Below are 22,276 nucleotides of genomic sequence, written 5' to 3' on the forward strand. Positions count from 1 at the left end.
CACTTTGGTTAGAGATAGGAACAAAATTTATCGAGACAAAATTTAAACGATACGATAACGTTAGTTTTCTTACGATTTTTTCCTTCTTTTTAAATGCAATGAGGTAATAGAAAAAGTGCTTATACACTCCTCGTCAATTACTTGACTCTTTTCGCGTGAAAAAAAAAAAAAGGATTAAAATGCAATGGTTGGAGGTGATTGATTGAAACATTACATTTTTCTGAAAAAATGTTTTCCCCTTGAAGTAACCGCAGAGTCATCCTATTTTTATTTTGTTTTATAGAAGTTAGATAAAAAAATTGTATAGAAAAAAAGAAGAAAAGTATGGTAAAATTGATTTATATCTTTTTTTTTAGCCAGTATTATAAGGAACGTGCAATTTAACCTAAAAAAAAAAAGAAAAACAAATTATTCATGTTAACGGAATTTTTAAAATGAAAACATCTATATTTTCTTTAACCGATAATAAAATTCTGAATATTTCTAAATAATTGAAAGTGCAACAACTTTCTCGTATAGTTAAGCGAAAGAAAAAAAGAAAAAAAAAAGTAAAATAAATTAATGAAATAAATAGATAATGCAAGTGAAAAGATAGGAATGAAATGTTTCGCGATAATGTTAATCTAAACGCGTGTTGGCTATTTTTTGCATATCCTACAAATTATTCTTTTTTTATGTATTATATTTGACTTTCATTTGATAAGTGAGTATTCGTAAAAATATAAATACAACATTTACAAAGATTATATATATATATATATATAACAGAAAAGACGCGTTCGCTTTCGTTCGTTCGGACGAAAGTCTCTCGACGAGTAGAAAAATAATAAAAAGAGACGAATCGAAGGAAGAGTGAAAGTACTTCTTTCTCGACTTCATATATACATAGTAAAATACACACACATATATGTATACATACATGCATACATATATAAAAACATATAGACATATATACATATATACATACATGCATATATACTTTGATTATATAAACAAATATTAAATATTACTATTATTTATTTAGCCAGTATTTTTGTTAATCCATGTGGTAAGTATTTTGTTAAATTAAATAATTATTATATAAATTATATATGTGTGATATAAGTAATTAAATATTGGTAAATGTATGCATATATAAATTATTATATTATTAATAATTATAAATATTTTAATTTATAATCTTTTTTTTTCTTTTTCATATTAGAAAATTACAAAAAGTTTTTTTTATTCTATTATTACTTATATATATAAGAATACAGAAATAATATAATATGATCTTTCGTAAAAGAACAAATATATATATTATTATTATTAATTATTATATAATCATTTATATTTAATACTAGAAAAAAGTATATCGTCATATTTCGCATACCTAATCGCATCAATTTAATAATCATACGCTTCTTCTTTGATCATTCTCCTATTTTTCCTTTACACCCTCTCTCGGGTTTTAACGTTGTTTTTTCTGTTCATATTTCAATAACTTGTCGTACTATGTTTACGAATGATTTCGTCTCTCTACTCCAATCTATGGAAATTTCCTCACATTATTAATACAAATCAAATGCCGAACGATAGAATCTTTTCTATATATTCTTCTTCGTTTTATTCCGTAGTTGAAAAATTTATCATTAAAAGAATTTATCATCATTATATTATTTTTTATTTTCGTAAAATATTCATAAAAATCAATGATTTATTTTTCATGACTTTACATTAATATTTTTCAAATTAATGTTATTATTATTATTATTATTATTATTATGTTAACATAATCCGATCGAATAGAATCAGAGAAAAGTATCTTTGAAATATTTCATTGAAAGAAAAAAAAAACAAATTGATACAACATGGTTGAAAATATTTCAAAGTGGGTTAGATAATGATTAATAAATATATTTTCAAAATGATTATTTTTATAGATTTTAAAAGAGATACTTGTATAAAAATAAAAATATAATGACACAAATAAAAATCAAATGACAATATATCTGCTTTAATAAAAACAAAAACAAAATAATTCTTTTCAATTATAGAAAATTACAGGTACCCATAGGTAAACGTACCACTCTCAAACAAATATATAACAGATATATACACATGCACAGATATACACACCTATACATATGTAGAAAAGAAACATAAAGTTATATATTTAAAAGAAAAGGAAAGTGAGAGAGAACAGTTTCGGATGAAGAAAGCTACCACAACGTACAACAGATGGGGGGATAAACTTTACTTTCTCTGTTCTCCCATACAAAATACGACAGTAACATGCAGTCGTATGGATACAAGAGAAATAAAGAAAGAAATAAGGAATAAAAGAGCGAGCGAGTGAGTGAGAAGACAGATAAGAGAGTAAAAATAAGAGAAAATAAAAACGGATAATACCACTTTCCCTATTTGCGATGTTAATGTTTTTTTCCCTTAGATGAGAATTATGCGAGATAATCTGACACGAATTATCATTCGTTAAAAGATCGTATTGTATTTTTTAATATCTTATATTTTCGAAATGATTATTTTTATTGATTTTGAAAAGAGTATCTAATAATAGAGATACTCTATTATTATATAATAATTATATATTTTATTATAGTATAAAATTATATATTATATATATATATATATATATATTTATAAATATATTATAATTAATATATTATATATTTATTATAGTATAAAATAAAAACTATAAAAAAAAAAAAATATAATGATAGAAATAAAAATCAAATGACAATATATATCTGCTTTAATAAAAAAAAAAAAAAAAAAATAATTCTTTAATCTACTATCATTTATTTTTGTTCCTTTTCTTCTTCTCTTATGTTTTTTTTTTTCTTTTTTGGTTTTTATTAATCCTTATATCTCTCATGGTGAACATTTCTACAAAGGACTATTTCATCGTGACTTTACATATTCTTACGTAAGATCTACGAAAGAAACTTCGAAAAAAAAAAATAAGAAAAAAAAAAAAGAAGATAAAACGAGATCTGACCTTTCGTTTAATTCAAACGTTGAGAGTAAACAGTACTCATATTCGGGTTTTTAAAGGTAACACTATATTTTTCTCTCTCTCTCTCTCTCTCTCTCACTCTCTTAATCTTTAATTTTTTTCCCCCTTTTTATCTTCAATATCAAAGTTATGTCAACTTGATTGCCCACGATTACAATCTTTTTGTTTTTATTTTTAAATTGATTTTTTTTCTTTCCTTTTTTTTCTTTTTCTTTTCAATAGACAATTTAACCGTTTATCTTGATGATGACCTACGCTATTTTTTTTTTTTTTTTCCGCGTAATATTATTTTATGACAGTCAACCTTCAGCTATGTACGGTCAATTAAAAAAAAAAAATATTAAAATTGACTCAGGGCCAGTTTAAAATAAACGGCTCAATTAACGGCAAGAAACTTTGCATTTTCGTTTTGTTTTTTTTATTAATTCATTTTAAATTAGTTAGATTAATTTGTTTTTTTCATCGAATACATATTATTACACGTGTAAATTGTAAATAATTCCATTGTTATTCATAAGATCTTTTATGAAACAACACTCATGAATAAATATTAGTTTTCTTCACTTTTCTTTAGCTTATTTTTTAGTCAGAATAAAGATGAGTTCTCTCTCTCTCTCTCTCTCTCTCTCTCTCTCGTATTTACATATAAAACGTTATCATGCATCTAATTAATTTTTTACTTATCCCTCGCCCATTAGTTTTTTCTTCGAGTTGAAACATTCCTGTATAAGAATGAAGTGTTGCATATATTTGACTTTTTTATATTTTCACGTCATTTTTCTAGCCTTCTCTTCTTAATTATAAACCATTGTCAGGTACCAATGTCTTATTTTCTTTTTAATATTTTTATATACAATATAAATATTTGTTTTCTTTATTTAAAAGAATTTAAGACAAAATTTATGGCTCATGTTAACGAATAAAATAAATATAAACGTACTGCAGACAAACTTATTATTAATGAAAATTGTATGAATTTATATAACGAAATAGTGGCATGTAATATAGAAAAAAAAACTATAGAGAATGAGGAGGTAGTGATTATAAAGAAAGCATTAAAAAGTATATTGAAACAGAGTATGACAGAATTTAACCTACTTTTTTAATTATTTTTTTTTTAATTTCTCTCAAGAAATTTACATTGTTTATTCATTGTTATTATATACCTTGTGTATCAGAGTAATGTGTATGGACTCATTTAGTATACAAAATCCGCTTATTATGATAACTATGAGTTATATTTTAAAGGTAAAAGTTAGTGAAGCGTTTGTTTGCAAAACTCGTTACTCATGTAATTTTTATTATTCTTGATATTTATTTCACACGTGTGTGTTAATGTTTGCCACCTTTGTGAAGAAGCAAATATTTCGTATATTAATACCGCGTCGAATTTAATTATATATTTCTTTTTTCCTTATTCTCTTCGTCATTTTCTTTTCTTCTCCTTGGGAGATAAAAGAAACTTTATCTCAATGTCTAGTATTATTTTCAATTAATTACGTTTTTACATTGCTTTTAACACACACGCCTTGGAGAGAAATAAAATGACAAATTTTTATTTCTCTTAGAAAAAAATTATTTATAAATAATAAATAACATTTATGTTAGATAATAATTCAAGAAAATATAATAATTCGCGATAGAATAAAATTCAAATTAAAAATAATTAAGTTAATTGATTAAAATAAAACTATTATTATTAATTTTTCCTGTTGTTTTGAGTATTCTCCCTTTTACAGGTTTGAAGGGTTCGTTTTTTTTGCAGTCGTTTAATAAGTCTTTAAATCTATCTGCATCACTATATTAGTTAATTGAACAATATTAAATAAAAATAAAGTTAACATATTAATTCTTGTTAATAATGAAATTGTACTTGTTGAAGCTTCAAGTTGAAAAATATTTTATATATATATATATAATCAGGTTTTTCGAAAAATATTTTATATTTTTATACATTTCTTTTTTTCTCATTCATAGAAATATAGTTTGATTAATTTTATTATCTTTATTATCGCATTACAAATAATTCGTGTTCTTTTATTTCTTTTACTATTTACAGTGTTGAATTTTTGCATAATAAGATAAATAATAAGTTTAATAGTACATGCAATCTATTATCTATAAAATACACGCGGAAAACATTATCTAAAATTACAAACTACTTTATTTGACATAATTATTACTCTACTTTTGTTTTTTTAGGATAATAATGATAACATAAGTGGTTAAATTATACATAATTATACATAATACTTATAATTATATATAATATAATTATATTATATATAATTAATATTAATTATTATTAAATATAATAATAATATAATTATATATAATATAATTATATACGAAATTATAATTAATACTTAATTATTATTAAAATTATCTTTTTAATAATTCTTTATTTAAAATGAGAAAATGTGATAAAGTAAATAATCTAATAATAGTCTAACAATTCGATAATTCAATAATTATCAGACTAATTCTTTATATTATGTAATCCTCGTTTTTATTCTAATATTTTTTTAAATGAATAGTAATTTTATACTTGTTGAGAAATTATAAAATTATTATTTATTTTTTAATTATTATTTTTATCGTAAGATTTTATTACATTTACAATTAAATAATAATTCCATAATCTAAAGAAATTGAAATTAAAAACTAAAGGAAACATAATACATCATAAAATATCATTTAAAATTTTTCTCTTCTTTAACTTTCTCCACAAATACTATTCTAAAATCAAATATATTCGTATCCATTTCGTAACGCATTAATGTATTCCAGAAAATATTTAAATTTGAAATAAATTATTAAAGGGATAAAGACGAATAGTTAATTATTTTTGTATAGATTGTACGTTTGATGTGATCAATTTGTTTGAATTTTATTAAAAAATAAAACACGAAACAAATTCACTTGAATGTTTTTAATGATAGATTATACAAACAATTATATTTCCTTTTAATGATGAATAAAATAATCACGATAATAATTATATAATTAGTTAAATGATATATCAATAAGATTTCATTTGAAAAAACAAAAAAGCAACTATATATACTAATTATATATATAAAAAAATATATAATAAAAAAAAGGGAAGATAAAAAGTTGTATTTATTATTAGATACGGGTAACTCGTAACTGAAGAGTAATGAAAGAGTTACTAAATAACTGTTTTATACACAAAAAAATATGCATGAAAGGATGACTTAATAAAGGAAATAAATGTATCCTAATCAAAAACATTAAATATTCTGATTATTTTAAAGACAAAAAATTATTCTCTATTTATACAATATATATATATATATATATATATTCATTTAATACAAAAATAAAAAATAAAAAATTAAATAAAAATAATAAAAATATTACATAACACTAATGGTATGTCCAGTTTCAATACAAGAAAGTATAATTTATTTAATCTTGACTTGAATCATCTGATTGTGCGTCACAGTATGATTTAGCTTTTTCTGCAAGAGGTTTCTTACATTTATTTTCTAAATTATTACTATCACACATATTTTATTGATACAATTATTATTTTTTGGTAAATCACAGGCCACGTGTTCTGTAGTAAACAATACTGCATACATTATAAATATATCATCTCAGTGTTTCTGACATATATGGCAATTAAATCACTGTATCCACACACTTTAACATCTTTTCTAGCTGATTTCGATTTATATGCATATGCATATTTCGTTTTTATGTGCGTGTATGTATATACGTATTTATACAAGGCTTGGTGACGCTGTTTACGTGGTAACCCGTCTGACCCGCCACATTAGATTATTGCAGTTAACATTTGTGAGAATTATAATCGTGAAAATCTAATCTCATTGGCAGATGTATAAATACAAAATAATATGTAAACAAGATAATACTTTTAACTATTATCTCTTATCTTGATACAAATTTCTATCAATCAGATTATAAAATTAATTTTATTTATGTCTGTTTGTGTGTGAACTAAATGAAAATCGTCAGCAATCCACATAATTGATCATATAAATAATTTAGACGGTAATATGTTACAATGTCACGTATATTTGAATAAAAAGTCGAACAAAAATGGCTCGGCTTATAAATGGGTGAATAAGAGAAATAAACAATATTATATAATACCTATAAGAAATAAATAATATTATACATGCTCACAATAATATAAATATCAATATGAATCAACGAGGAAATGAATTCTTAAATACAATGATTAGAAATAACTAAATACATATAGAACTTATAAATCTTTCCAAAAAATACATAAACATATGAATTTATACATCTATTTGCAAAATTATCTATAGATAATTAAAATACATATTTATAGAAATAAGAACGGAAGAGATAAAAAAAACATAGCTCAATAAATGAACAATGAGTTTAAATTCCAATTCGTTTCGAGCATAGATCAAGTTCATCTGGTAACAATCTAATCATAACAAAAAATTGTATATATATATATATATATATATATATATATATATGAACGAGATGAAAATCGTCAGCAATTTATATAATCGATCATATAAATAATTAGTTCAAAGTACAAAATACATTCTACAGATAAACAATAAAATGGGAATGAATATGAAATTGAAATATAACAACGATGCAATTAATTTCTAGAGTAAACGATTATTATAGAAAATGATTTAAATACGCGTAAAAACACTGTACTTACGTAAATGGATTCATAATAGAGAGAGAAAAACAAAGATGATCGTAATAAATCTCAATGCAAGAAAGATTATAATATACGTGCAACATAGATACGTATATACACGTACACATGCATAAGTAGAGATAATTTTAATATACATATAGAAATAATATGAAAAAATATTATTATAATAATATAATAAATGGTCAATGGGTTCAAATTCCATTTCGTTCTGAGCGTAGATAAAATTTATTGTTAGGGTTTACAAATACACGTGTGAAAAATATTATTATAATAATATAATAATGGTCAATGGGTTCAAATTCCATTTCGTTCTGAGCGTAGATAAAATTTATTGTTAGGGTTTACAAATACACGTGTCTACATACACAAGTGTATGGATCTAAACAAGAAGAAGTATGAGTTAAGAGGGACTTGGACGGTAAGAGAGTCCTCTTCGGAGAGAAGGAAGAGGAGAAAGAGTTGGAAGCAAGAAAGAGAAAGAAAAAGCAACCACGAGAGAGAGAGAGAACGAGAGAGAGAGAGAGAGAAAGATAGAGAGAGTAAGAGAACAGGGAACGGGCTAGTAGAGTTCACTCAGCTAAGCCAGTCGTCAGCTGGTTGCCGATCTATGTGGATCTCGTACAACTACTTTGTTTTTGTTTCGACTAGTGCTGTGTTCAATTTGAAAAAACATATAGAAATTATTTGTAATCATAGATAATTAGTTTAATACATCGGTGATTAGACAGATACAACGACCTAATCGTACCTACGATAAAGGTGTTTAATACTGACAAAGAACCAAACGAGAGAAAAAGATAGAGAGAAAGAGAGAGAAAGAGAGAGAGAGAGAGAGAGAGTACTCGAAGTTGAGACAATACTAAAAGTTAGCAACGCATACAAAGAAGAGAAGGAACGCGCAAAAACAGCACGCGCGCACGCGCAATGAATTACTCTGTTGATTATAGTCACGGCTGTTTTTAAAAATATTTTCTATTTATATATTTATATAGATATATATATATATATATATATTTACATGCATACATTTATGTATATATAAATGTATAAATGTTAGTAAACAATCCAAATGAAGTCTACTTATTCTTATTTTTCTTGAAATAAATAGATAGACAAAGAGAGAGAGAGAGAGAGGCAGAGAGATAGTTAGGGTCAGACAAAAGTGTGAGTGCAAGATTAGATAGATCAAATAGATTGGTAGGTAGAGATCAGTATGTCGATATTTTCAAAATTAATCGATCAAACGTCCAACAAATACGGCATTCGTCGGGAACGTCTGACTCATGGTTTAGCCGGTGTCGTCACCGTTTTTTATTTCCTCAAAATTGGTTATCCTTTTCTACTTGACAAAGTACGCCAGCGCCAACGGCCGGCGAGTGAACTAAAAAAAGACGAGGATGAAAGATCCAGGAACGATTTGAAAAAACGCGGGAAAGATCGAAAACGTAAGAGAGTTGAAAATTGTAATCAAAATCATCGGGATAATGATGATGAAAATATCGAATTGAACAAAGAAAAAGAAGATAATAAAGAAACAGACAAGGAGAAAAATGATAGGAGTAAAAAGAAGATTAAAGAAAAAATCGTTGGTCTGGATCGTGCATTTTTAAAACAATTGATAACCTTATTAAAGATCATGGTGCCAAGTTGGAGATCGAAAGAATCTGGTATTCTAGCTTGTGCTACTCTCACATTACTAGCTCGTACTTTTCTCTCCGTTTATGTAGCTACTCTTGAAGGACAGATTGTTAAAAGAATCGTTTTGAAGGACGTTCGTGGTTTCTTTTTTATGATGGCAAGATGGTTCGCCATTGCATTTCCAGCTACATTTGTTAATTCGGCTATCAGATACTTGGAGGGTCGTTTGGCTCTTAATTTTCGGTAAGTTATAATATATTAGATATTTATTAATAAAAACAACAAATATAATGATTAATTTTATCGTCGTGATGATTGAATTGATGGTCATCGAATTGCGTCCAATTATAAGAATCATCGAGATATTACGAAATACGCGCGCTTTTGTTGTTACAATTTATATAGAGAATTATTGTGTAATTTTAAATAATATACAATATACTTCTTTCTTCTTCTTGTTTGTCTCTTTTACGTAGAAAAATTAACTTGTTTAATTCAAATTTTGTTTAATATCAAATATGTGAACAAAAACTTTGAGATATTGAAAGATATATTGAAGACATCATTGATAAAACATCTGCAGACTTCTATTCAGATATTAAGAAGTCATTACGAAGAATTTTTATGATAGCAAGCAAATAGGATTTTGTTGAAATTCAAATATTCGCTTATATAACTCGAATGCAATATCAAAACTTAGATATACGTTTTGTACGAATTTTGTGTTTAATCGTTTAATTGTGCTGAAATTATTTGTTAAAATATTTCCAAATTATTCTGGGACACTTTGTACACATACAATTAAATATGACTTTTTTTTATTAGATTCCACAATCATGATTATCGGTTCATTTAAAAATATTAAAAAATAAAAAGAAATATTTTACGTTAAATTGATTTGTTTGTGCGTGATTATTTGTATTTTTATTTAAATTTTAATTTGAATATAGGGAACGTTTGGTTGAGCATGCTTACAAAATGTACCTGAGTCAACAAACCTACTATAGAGTAACAGCTCTGGACACAAGACTAGGTGGACTTGAACAAAGACTGACTGATGATTTATCCGAATTAGCAAACTCCATTGCTCATTTATATTCGAGTTTAACGAAGCCTTTGTTAGATTGCGCTTTAGTGGGAATCGCTCTTATATCATTTTCGATGAATATGGGAGCAAGGACTATACCTGGTAAGATTACCATTGTGTCGTTACGAAAGAATATAGTAAAACATACTTTTTTCTGAAATCGTGACAAAATAAGTAAAACACAAAAAAAATTAATATATAAATATTATAGTATATACATATTATAATACAATATATATATATATTTTTTTTTAAGTATATCGAGGTTTATAAAAGTGTGGGTCATAAATTGGAGACCTCATATAAGGTCGCAGAAATTAGATAAAAAATCAATTATTTTGTAAAAAGTTAATTACGAATCAATTTAACAATATTAAACGTATAGTTTGTTTATGAATTTATGATAGTAAAAAAATGATGGTATAAAGTTTATATCCAAGGTTGTAAAAATATTTGTTCGGGTAAAAGGGGGTCGCCAAGAGGAAAACTTTGAGAAGCCCTAAATTATACCATACTAATATACTATTCCATATATATACGCGTACTCTATATTATTATTATTATTAAATATATTTAAATAAGAATTAATTATGCAGGCAAAATAAAATTGGGAGAAAAAAACCGTTATATTAATCGAGCAAATTTTTGTTTTTCTATTCGAAACTTCAGGGCCATTATTAGCATTGGTAGTAATCACCTTGACCGGACAAGTGCTGCGTCTTGCCTCCCCTCGTTTCGGTCAGTTAGTTGCAGAGGAAGCTACTAGACGTGGTCGTTTGCGAGAAGCTCATGCACGTATTAGTGCTCATGCCGAAGAGATTGCTTTCTATGGAGGTCACCAAACCGAACACCGTTACCTTACTACCGCATATAAGTCTCTCGTAAATCACTTGAGAAGAATCTTAGCTAAGAAGCTGTGGTACGTTATGTTGGAACAATTTCTTATGAAATATCTTTGGTCAGGAACCGGGCTACTCCTGATAGCGTTACCGCTTCTCTATAATTCTGGTAGTGAGTCACAAAAAAACGGAATCAACAATAACGGAGATGGTACATGCTTTTTCATATATTTATTACAAAATTAAATGATCTCATCTTCTCATACAATATAATTATTGTTTTAATAATTATTAGGTGCTGTGAGTGAGAGGACTAGATATCTGACAACTTCGAAAAATTTGTTATCGTCTGGCGCGGATGCCGTGGAAAGGCTTATGTTGTCCTATAAAGTATATCAATAACTAATACTTTTAAATGATTAAGATATTAATGTTGATTTAATGTTAAACAAAATTTTCTAATTTTAGGTTAACCTTTGGATTTTATTTATTCTTTGATTTGATATTTCTAGGAATTAATCGCATTGGCCGGTTATGCGGAACGTGTTAATCAAATGTTTGAAGTATTTAAGGACGCTGCACTTTGCAAATATCAAAGGAACGTGCTTGTTAATGGTTCGATAAGAACGAACAATGGAACTACTTCACATTCCGATCGAATGACTATCGAATTTAAGGATGGTAATCCTGTTATAAAAGGTACATAAATATAATTATATGTTTATAGCAATTAATTATAAACCCATAACATATGTAAATTTGTTTATAGGAACTGTCAGAGAAAGTAAAGATGGTAGTATAAGTCTGATAGATGTACCAATAGTAACGCCTAACTGTGAAATCATAGTCTCCAGTTTAACAATGACAGTAAGTAAAGAAAACCATAATTCAACTAATCATTATAAAAGTGGTCTAATTGTAAGTCATTTGAATTATCACAAAAATACATTTTCGTGTTAAGCGAAAAAAAAACACAGAATGTAGTATGTATAGTAGGATGTTGATTTAATCAGCGTATGATTAACAAGGAAAGACTTCAGTTAACACAGGACATTGATTTTTTTTTTAATTCTACACAGTTGTAGGTGTCCACTAGAATCATACAATGTCCAAGTAGTAAGATCATAACTTAACCCTTTTTCAAGAAAGGGTAAAATCTATGTCTTATTAACTCGAGTCTCACCTTGTAAGACCACATTTATAATCATTGATATAATATTAATTATGGTTTAAGAATATTATTGATCATGAGTAATCATTACAGATACGACCGGGTGATCATTTATTGATAACGGGACCTAACGGTTGTGGAAAAAGTTCGCTATTCCGAATAATTTCTGGCCTATGGCCAGTTTATGGTGGTACATTGATTAGACCAACTGAAAGTTATTCGGTTAGAAGCGGAAGGCCTTCCTTATTTTATATACCACAGAAACCTTACATGACGGTAGGCTGTTTAAGAGATCAGATTATATATCCTTCCGAATCGGAAACAGAAGATTGTTCGGACGAGGAACTTTTAAAATTATTAGACGAAGTTGATTTGAAAAGTTTGGTTGAAAGAGAACCAGATGGATTAAATGCATTCGGTGATTGGGATTCGACGTTGTCTGGTGGTGAAAAACAAAGACTTGCTATAACAAGATTATTTTATCATGCCCCACAATATGCATTGTTGGATGAATGTACTAGTGCTGTTAGTATCGAAGCAGAAGGTGTTATGTATGAGACTGCTAAAAAACGTGGAATCACATTGTTAACTATCACCCATCGGCTATCCTCTTTAGCTAAGTATCATAAATTAGTATTACGATTCGACGGAGAAGGTGGATGGACGTTTGGACCATTGAACGAGGACAACGTTAATTTGTTAAATCCTAATCCTAATCAGAACAAACAAAATGATAATAAATTGAACGATAATATCAAGGGCAGCCATTATCAAATGTTTCACGTTCGTATTATATTTTATTTTTAAAATTACTTTCTTTTTCTTTTGTTCTTACAAGGGTGAAGGGGTCATAAATGTTTCCTAATTGTTATTTTAAAAATCTATTTTTTCATATCTTTCTTTGGTTCATTTTCCTTTTTTGCGCATTGGAAAAATTAAAAACTATAATGCAAGTTTTGAAAAATGAGAGAGTAATCGATTTTTAATTTGAATTATTTAGGAATTTTTGACTCATGCTTGTATATTTTTCATTACTTTATTTTATTTATGTTATTATCATTAATATAATATTTTTATTTTTCACTTTTATTTTTATATAGGAACTTCACGAAACGCATACAGAGGACACTTACGTTGGAATAAGCTGAAAACGTTGTTAATTAAACAACAAATAGTTTTAGGAAAAATTCATATATTTTCTTACTCCTAATATATATATATATTTATATATATATATATGTATATGTATTAGATTGTGCATATTGTACAAAAATTAATATATAATATTTACTATGTTAATATATAACGTAATAATTATTATAATTCATTGATTTCCATAGTATATTTCCAGAAATATTTGTAGAATATCTATTATCTAGCTAATTACAATATTTGTGTGTGTTGTCTGCGGTTCGATATTATTATATATATAAAAAACTACATACGTTGTGTTAGATAATAAAATAAACAATCTGTTTGCTATGTCGAAGTGCCTTTATCCCAAAGACGCTTATGTACGAGACTTACGCTAATTCTATTGTTTGTACGAGATTCTTTATTATTTATTTTAAATAAAAATAATTGCCTATATACACACGAGTAATAATTTTATCTTCGTCGTAATTAAAAAATAATTAATATGAATAATCATTATTAATGATGAATAATTACTTCGAAATAAAGTTTTAATTTAAATTAAACCAAAAACAAAAATATAATTAAAAATAAAGATAACCAAGTATTGGTTAAAGAATACAAATAAACAATCGAAATATTATTTTGTTCCTTACAATTACAAAATAAAAACAAAATATCTTTGAAATATAGTATAAATTATTTCTCTAAGTACGTCGAAAGAAAAATCAAATAAGTTAACACGCTATTTCGTAGAATATAAACCTCAAACAATTGCATAACAAAGCTTAAAATTGTAAATTGATAAAACCTAAGCGCACGACAAATTTAAAAGAAAGAAAAACAACAAAAATAATTTCGGTAAGTGGGAAGAAAAATCGATCGATCGAACTTTGACGAAAAACAATCTGAGGAAACTGTCGAGATAAAAAAAAATGTCAAGTAGAAGATGAAAATAGAAAGAGAAAAAAAATCAAAGAAAGAAATAGAAGAAGGAGGAGGAAGAGGAGGAGAGAGAGAGAGAGAGAGAGAGAGAAAGATGGACTATTAATTTGTAGAAGAGAAAAAAATTTAATTACACTCGCGCTTCTTTGTTTTGAAGGGCCTGAAAAAGAGGCAGGGTTGATTCCAAGGGAGGGAAGACCTACAATTTCCGATGAGCTTACCTCTGGGAAACCCTCTAAACGCCAAACGTCGATACGCCCGGCAGCAGCCATCTTGGGAGGGATTGTACGCCTCTCTTCGTTGTTGGAACTAATGCTCTAAAGCAATTCCGGGTCGTTATTAGTATCGATGAGAGAAACGAATACCATCATCTTGGTGGCTACGTCAAGAACAGATTTCTTATTATTTCTGTAACCTTAACCCTCTTTATCTCACAATCCCTAATTAATTCTAATCATAATTCTCAATAGAAATTAATACGAGAAAATGCAACACATTGTGGATAAAATGCAAGAACCTAATGTTTGATTATTTTTTTTTTATTCCTGGTGGTTTTATTTTTAATTTTTTATTATTGTCAAAATTCTCACCGTGCGTCAACCTCGTCATCACCCCTCCACCCCCATTAATTCTGATCATATTTCTCGCTATAGATAAAAAAGACAAAAATTACAAAATTAGTGAGTGGATGCAAGAATTTGATATATGTACGCGATATTTATTCGTCTATTTGTTCAAAATATATTTTTGTTTTCCCCCTTTCTTTTATTTTTTTCTCTTATGGTTTCTGCAATTTTACAATATATATATATATATATATCTATAAGGTTTCCTAACATATTCAACGTTATTTAATTTTCTAGCGAATAAAATAAAGCAATATGAAAAATCGTTTAAAATCAAAATTTTCAAAATTTCGAAATGTCAGAAAAAGAAAAAAGAAAAACCGACAAACAAAAAGAGATTCCAAAATTCAATTCGAATGAATAGGGTCCTTAAAAACAATGAAACGATTCGAAAAAGAGTGAAAATTAATTGACGTTAGAGGGTTAATATTAAAGATAGATCAAGTTACTCGAGTATTTTGAAAAGACTAAAGACTAAAGAAAGCGAGGAATGGAAAGAAAGAGAAACAGGGGAGAGGAATAGGGATAAGCAAGAACGTACGAAGAACAATAATAATAATAAGAAGAAGAAGAAGAAAAAGAAAAAAAAGGAACAAGGATGAGACGAATATAAAAACCCATCTGCCAGGGGACTATGGTATAGTCCGGCTAAGAAAATAAAGTGATGGTATTAAATGAAAAAAGGGGGATGATTAGCAAGAAGAGTTCGGTACACTGAAATGTCCTGTTTTTCGTAGTTCCTTGTGTGAATTAAGCCTTTTCGAGTGGCTGATATGCCACTTCGACACACCCCCTTCGCTCTACTATCCCCTCTGTTATCCCTTGTAACCATTCTCCTCCTTCTTCTTCCTCTTCAACCCCCTCCTATATCCCAGAGCTCAGTTTTAAACGAGAAGTCTCATCTTCTTTGAGCCGACAAAATAGCCGATTGAATTACACACGAGGAAGAACGGCGCGTGCCAGCCGGCTTGACAACAACCATTGCGAAGTTTTTATAATATATCTAACGTTAGTATGAAAAAAGAAACGTAGAAAAAGAGAGAGAGATAGAGAGAGAAAGATATATATGTTAAGTTAGGAATGATAAGTATAATAAAAATTGATTAGAATTTAATTACACCAATTTTATTATTTGCTTTCTGTTTAGTGTATGTGAGTAATAAATATAATGAATGTTGATTGGAATTTAATTATTGACGACTCTAAATCTTTTCTTTTGTTTAAAAAATAAAACAAATTGCGTGTACAATAATATTCAAGAAAATATATTTTAGTTTTAAGTTTATCGGTATAATTAGTGTGTATTGTGTTACACGATATTTGGGTATTTAGTATAGTGCAATTATACTGTATTTAAGATATGATATCAAAATATATGTGTGTTAAATATTATAATTTAATATATTAATATTATACTATTTATATATATATAATAGTTAATTAATACTAATTAATTAGTACTAATTAATTAATACTAATATGATATAGTATAATAATATTTTCTCTAACAAATATTATATAACCTCAAATTTATATATTATTAGTTAAAAAAATGCAAATAGGTGAAATTTTTCTTTGATTGTTAGCCTAATTAATTGAAAGTCTAAGAGAGAATAGTCGTAAAAGAGAACAAGCATGTAAACACACTTTTATTGATTCTATCTCGGTTAGGTATGAGTCTCGCTTACCCCCAAAACAGGTAGAAGAAGGAGGAGGTGAAATACATAAGCAAACGATCGACATATATCAGTACATTACACAAGTAATTAAGAAAATATATACATATATCGTATACTATTAAGTTGTTGTAGTAATAGTAAGATAATATTATGATAATATTCAGAAAGTGGTTATAATCATCATTACACAAGTAATTAAATACATACATACGTAATCATACACTATGTATTAGTATTATTAGTGTGATAATGTTTAGAAGATAATAATAATCATTATTACACAAGTTATTAAATACATGCATATGAAATCGTATATCATGTAGTAGTATTAGTAATAATAATAGCAATAATAGTGTGGTAGTATTGTAGTAGTGTTCAGAAGACAATAATTATCATCATCATCTCTAAGGAATAGTAGTCTATCGTGCTAAACTGGGATTATCCTAGGAAGGATGTTACAGAGAACAAAGTTACTGTCATCTCATCTCACTATCTAATCACTCAATACGCGTAACAAATAAAAGACCTGGCGAATCAAATCTCTTTCATGGATCATGATTTTAGATCTGATCTTCTTGTCATTAATCGTTCATCCCTAAGGAGTTCCAAGATATTTTGTCCGGGTTATTTCCAAGTAGAAAATGAACCACAAAAAATTAACAAAAAAGTAAAAGAAGAATTACTGTGGTCAATTTTAAATGTATGCTTATCTACATATCACGTGATCAATAACACATACAAATGCATATATACATGCACGTGTGATTAACCAAACAAGGTTGATCGTATTTGTGTTTTTGAACAGTAGTACCGGTATTAAACCTAATCGTTTTCTTTTTCATTTCAGGTGCGAGCAAACACAGGTGCAAACAACGAAAATAAATTCGCGAAAGATTCAACGAGGGTTGCGAACGATTTTCGACAAGTGAAAGGAGCCCATTCGATTGATCATTGTGGTTTTACTACAGGGGGAGAATTTTCCTCTCTTTACCCCTCATACGATCATATCGCCTCACCCCCAAACCATCTTTATATTCTTTATGGTGGAACGTTTACGTTGGATAGTAACGTAGAATAGACCTTGCCATGCGAAAGCTTAGAACTTTGATCGAAATGCTAACAACGTTCGTGTATCAATAATCTTGCTACTTTATCTGTGTGTGTGTGGGTGGATGCGTGTAAAAGTTTATTAAAGATAGTTCCAAGATTTTTATAGACTGATTTGTTTAATCAAATCTTACAAATTATTTTAACGAAGTAGTTATAATGTTTTTAAATGTTAAATGATTTATGATTAAGCGTAAAAGTAATCTGACTTATAAAAATAAATATGAACAATTATAAATTATATAATTTAATTAATTGAACAAAATTTACTCAATGTATTTACTTAAATCAACTTGCTAATAATACTTGAATCCACATAAATAGAAAGAATGATTCTCAGCAACCCTTATACAATTTTACTTTATTTACAATAATTGTTCAAAATCCTATATCATAATTATAATCAAAATTTAGACTACATACGAAGTAAGAAATATTCAAGAATCCTAACAACAGTAACAACTGAGATCTGACATACCACAGCAAATTGGTTACGCTCATGTTAGACCTTCGATAAAATTCCCAGTAACTATTCCACGAAATTTGCAAATGGAAGAGGAAGTAGAGAAAAAGAGGGAGAAAGAGTGAGGAAAAAAAAACACAGAGAGAGAGAGAGTGATGCACAAGTTTTGAACGTAGTCCTGTGTAAATACCATGGGCCCAATCGGTTGGAAATGTAAGTCAATACCCAGGGTGTACACTCGGCGTGGTGCAGGAGTCTCTCTCTCTCTCTCTTTCTCTCTTTCTCTGTCTCTCCCCTATCTCATCAGCCCTCTCTGGCACCTCGAAACACGAATATCGAGAGAAAGATCGACGAACTCGATCTTTGGGTTTGTGCTATCTATCGACGACACACGGTCAACGTATAACCAATATAATGAAGGTGAGATGCACGCCGTGTGGTCGACTTCCTCTTCCTGTATATCCACATCGGAACTACGTCCAGTCAGGTGTCCGATCCAGCGACACACATAAACTTACATTTACATATATGCATGTAGATGTTCACTGTTACAATACTCGTACGATTAATGTCGGACATTTGATATTTTTTACTCGGCTCGTTGACATCAAAACTTTGTCTCTTTTTCTCTTTCTTTCCTAACATTTTAAATAGAAATCAAAATTTTCAATTTGAACGTGAAATAATCCATTTTTGAAGTATTATATATTACTGATAAATGTGTCGCAGGAAAGTTGGATAAGATAAGAATTTAGAATCAATTAGAACCAATTACATCTAATTAAAGGATAAAGTTGAAAAAATTGGATCAGTCGAACTTAGTTTACAAAATATCCTGTGAATGTGACAAGGGTTATGGACAAGGTTAGGACAAACGAAAGAAAAACTCAAAAAAAGAATGGATCAATATAGAAATGATTGTAAACCTACTAATGTACAAAAAACTAATACCACTGTATTAATTGAACATCACTTTAAAATAGGACATAATTTGAAATTTGACACAGCAACTATTTCAGGTATAGAAGACAATTGGTACAAAAGAAATGTAAGTGAAATGTGCCACATAGTAAATAACAATACAATTAATTACAGAACGGACAGAAATAATTTAAATAGCATTTGCAACAAAATATTAAAATTAAACTATCAACAATAGGATACAGTAATATAGAAGGCACCATATTAGTGAGGATACCTGGACTATTAGACACTAGTCTACTATTAAGATCACATGAGGTTATGGGTGTCCTTAGATTAATACAATTCTTTTCATAAAAGATTATTTATTTTATATATAATGAAAATTGCACTGTTTTATTATCCTACGATTTAAAAATACAAAACGTGTCATTTTTATTGTTTAAATATCTAATCTGGATAAAAATCAATGAAAAACTGAGTGACCAAGCAACAATTAAAATAAGATAGCTATTACATCAATATAAACCATATACAAATGTCTCCAAAGTATGAAATTTATAAACTGGCCAGATACTTTCTTCAAATTAAAAGTTTAAGGGTTGTTAACAAGGATGAAGATTGTTTTCTGGGAAGATCGTTGGTTGGTCGTTGATAGGCTCACCTGAAGTGTTCTTCAGCTGGTGAATAATCCACGAAAGGGAAGGCATTACGAGCCAGTGATCTGAGGGTACTCGTCCGTGAGGACCCAGGAGGACCACCGTGATCGGCGTGGTAATGGTATCTCAAGAAAATATAATATCCCTTGGCCTTGTTTCCCCGCTCGAACCCAAACACAAGCCAAAGGTGAACATACGTGTTCATATGTTCGCATGCATATACATGTCTGCATATAAATACATTGATGCTAATGAAAGAGAGAGAGAGAGATAGATAAAAGGATGTATGGGGGTTGGTGGAGAAGGGTACCAATCACCGAATGAACGATTAGTATCCCGTATCGTCGGCACCGAGATATCCTGGAACGCAATTATCCATCCGACGGCGGCCTGTTCACTCGTTCATTCGTTCGTTCATAAATTCGTTCATTCGTTCGTGCGCCATCGATGTCATCGAGAACAGCTCATCGTTGTCGAACCAACCTACGACGGTGTAGAGAAAGAATTTGATGCCAATGTCGATACCTTTTCTTCAACACTGACGAGATCAAACTACCAACACTTAGGATCTCTCATTCTGATGTACCGTTTTTTTTCTTAACACGTTATGTATCGTTATCTGTTGAATAACAAGGTTTTTCAGTTTCAATGGTTATTCAATGTATATTGATCTTTCATTTTGTTTAATTTGAAAATAATTCTTAAGATTGTTTTATTTATTAAGTAAGAATCGTACGTTTGTTCTTTTATTCATTTAATTTAGTCTGTAATTATTATTATTTCTTGTAATTTTCTCATTTTTTGATTGTTTGGTTATATTTCTAATTGATTTTGAATATTTTTAAAAGATTATTTCATGATTAATGGTGTTCGGATATAAATAAGTCGAAGGAATTAATAAGGGATGAAATTAAACTGATACAAAATCTTTCAATTAGAAAAGATTAGAGTTTAAACAATGATGATGATGACAAGGCAATTAATACTGGACAGGAAAATAAACAGAAAGGGATGAACAAAATCTCATAGTTATAGAAAATGACTGATAAATTCTAGTTGATGATAAAAGAAAACAGTCCCTAAAAAATATTACATTTGTAATCAGAAAAGGCGGGGGAGGGGGGGATGATGGAACGAATTAGAACATTTTTAAGTATAAACCAACAAATCATCTAATAATTAATATTTAAGGACGATAGAAGGGTAAGTATTGGTCAGAGACATGGAGAAAGAAGAAGAAAGGGAAAGGTAAAAAAAAATGGAGAAAAAAAGAAGAAAGAGAAGAGAGAAAAAGCACTAGGATAGAGGGAGAAGGAGGGAAGGAAGAAGTTCGGTGCGTTCGTTCTTGAGGGCGTGACAGAGAAAAGCAGAGAGAGAGAGAGAGAGGGAGAAGGAAAGGGAACTAGACAGAGAGAGAAAGAAAGACGAAGAGGAGATCAGGGTTCGTAGTGGAGTGGGATCAGATGGTACGTAGTCAGTGAGTAGGTAAGGGGTGAGAGTGGGTGGTGGATCCCTAGTTAGCCATGACACATTGGCAAGCCATCGTGTGCCAGCATGGCAGTAGCCGACGTTAGTATTCGCAAGGACTTTGATGCGATATCGTCTTTTCTTTTTCAAAAGAATTCTTACCAAACGTAAAACAAACCCCCCTTCTATCTTCAAACTAATTCACAAGTGATCCACACCACAGTTATAACAAATACAATCAAAAGTTCTGATTTCTAAATATTAAAACATGTGCTCGATTAGAACTATAACTGTGTAATTAAACATTGCTAAGGGTGTCTGCTGATTTATTTTTTTTATAAGAACTTTATCAATGTGAACAAATAATTTGTCATTAATACTTGGAGGAAAAAAAGGAATTCAGTTTAAAGTGGCCAGTTTTCTTTGGTGGTTCGTAGATTCACTAGTGTACCAATATTGATCAGTTAAAATGTTTATTAATGAGAATGTTTAAGGAATTATGTGATTTCGTATAGAAATATAAGTGACAACTTTGTGGAATTACGAGAATTAGATGATCCGATGAACTTTCAACAACAATCATTTCAATTTAACTCTATAACTTATACAAATATGAATATTATTTGTTAAAGATAGAGTGGATTAACAAAATGAAAGGATTAAATTTGAAATAAAAGTGTTAGTTGAACGTGTTAAAGTGTTTGAATTGATAATTATTTATCGTTGAGATGAACGAAAACTTAAACAGTTCAAATTTCATATGGAAGATGTTGACCGTACGATGCAAATGGAAGAAAACAGGAAACCCTTATTTCA

The 22,276-nt window shown here is 28.5% G+C and overlaps 2 protein-coding genes across 9 annotated transcripts in view; both read left to right on the forward strand.

Annotated features, from left to right (window-relative positions):
* LOC122520741 (transcriptional activator protein Pur-beta-B) overlaps window positions 1-22,276 on the forward strand; it is a 502,193-nt gene that overhangs the window by 37,416 nt on the left and 442,501 nt on the right. The gene's annotated exons all lie outside the window — the stretch shown is intronic.
* LOC122520732 (ATP-binding cassette sub-family D member) lies at window positions 8,272-13,646 on the forward strand. The gene is made up of 8 exons (XM_043640964.1): window positions 8,272-9,605; window positions 10,313-10,551; window positions 11,119-11,499; window positions 11,584-11,678; window positions 11,801-11,987; window positions 12,058-12,155; window positions 12,553-13,242; window positions 13,560-13,646. Exons 1-8 carry the CDS (start codon window positions 8,938-8,940, stop codon window positions 13,605-13,607), a joined length of 2,406 nt encoding a protein of 801 aa, XP_043496899.1. The 5' UTR covers window positions 8,272-8,937; the 3' UTR covers window positions 13,608-13,646.

This window comes from Polistes fuscatus, unplaced genomic scaffold (assembly GCF_010416935.1).
Source record: "Polistes fuscatus isolate 324 unplaced genomic scaffold, CU_Pfus_HIC Scaffold4, whole genome shotgun sequence".
In the NCBI taxonomy this organism is placed as follows: domain Eukaryota; kingdom Metazoa; phylum Arthropoda; class Insecta; order Hymenoptera; family Vespidae; genus Polistes; species Polistes fuscatus.

Bases quoted from the DNA above. Each gene is read 5' to 3' on its own strand.
- LOC122520732 (XM_043640964.1), top strand. From the start codon at position 8,938: ATGTCGATATTTTCAAAATTAATCGATCAAACGTCCAACAAATACGGC. The intron at 10,552-11,118 runs GTAAGATTACCA...TCGAAACTTCAG, and splicing joins GGGAGCAAGGACTATACCTG to GGCCATTATTAGCATTGGTA. The intron at 11,988-12,057 runs GTACATAAATAT...ATTTGTTTATAG, and splicing joins TGGTAATCCTGTTATAAAAG to GAACTGTCAGAGAAAGTAAA.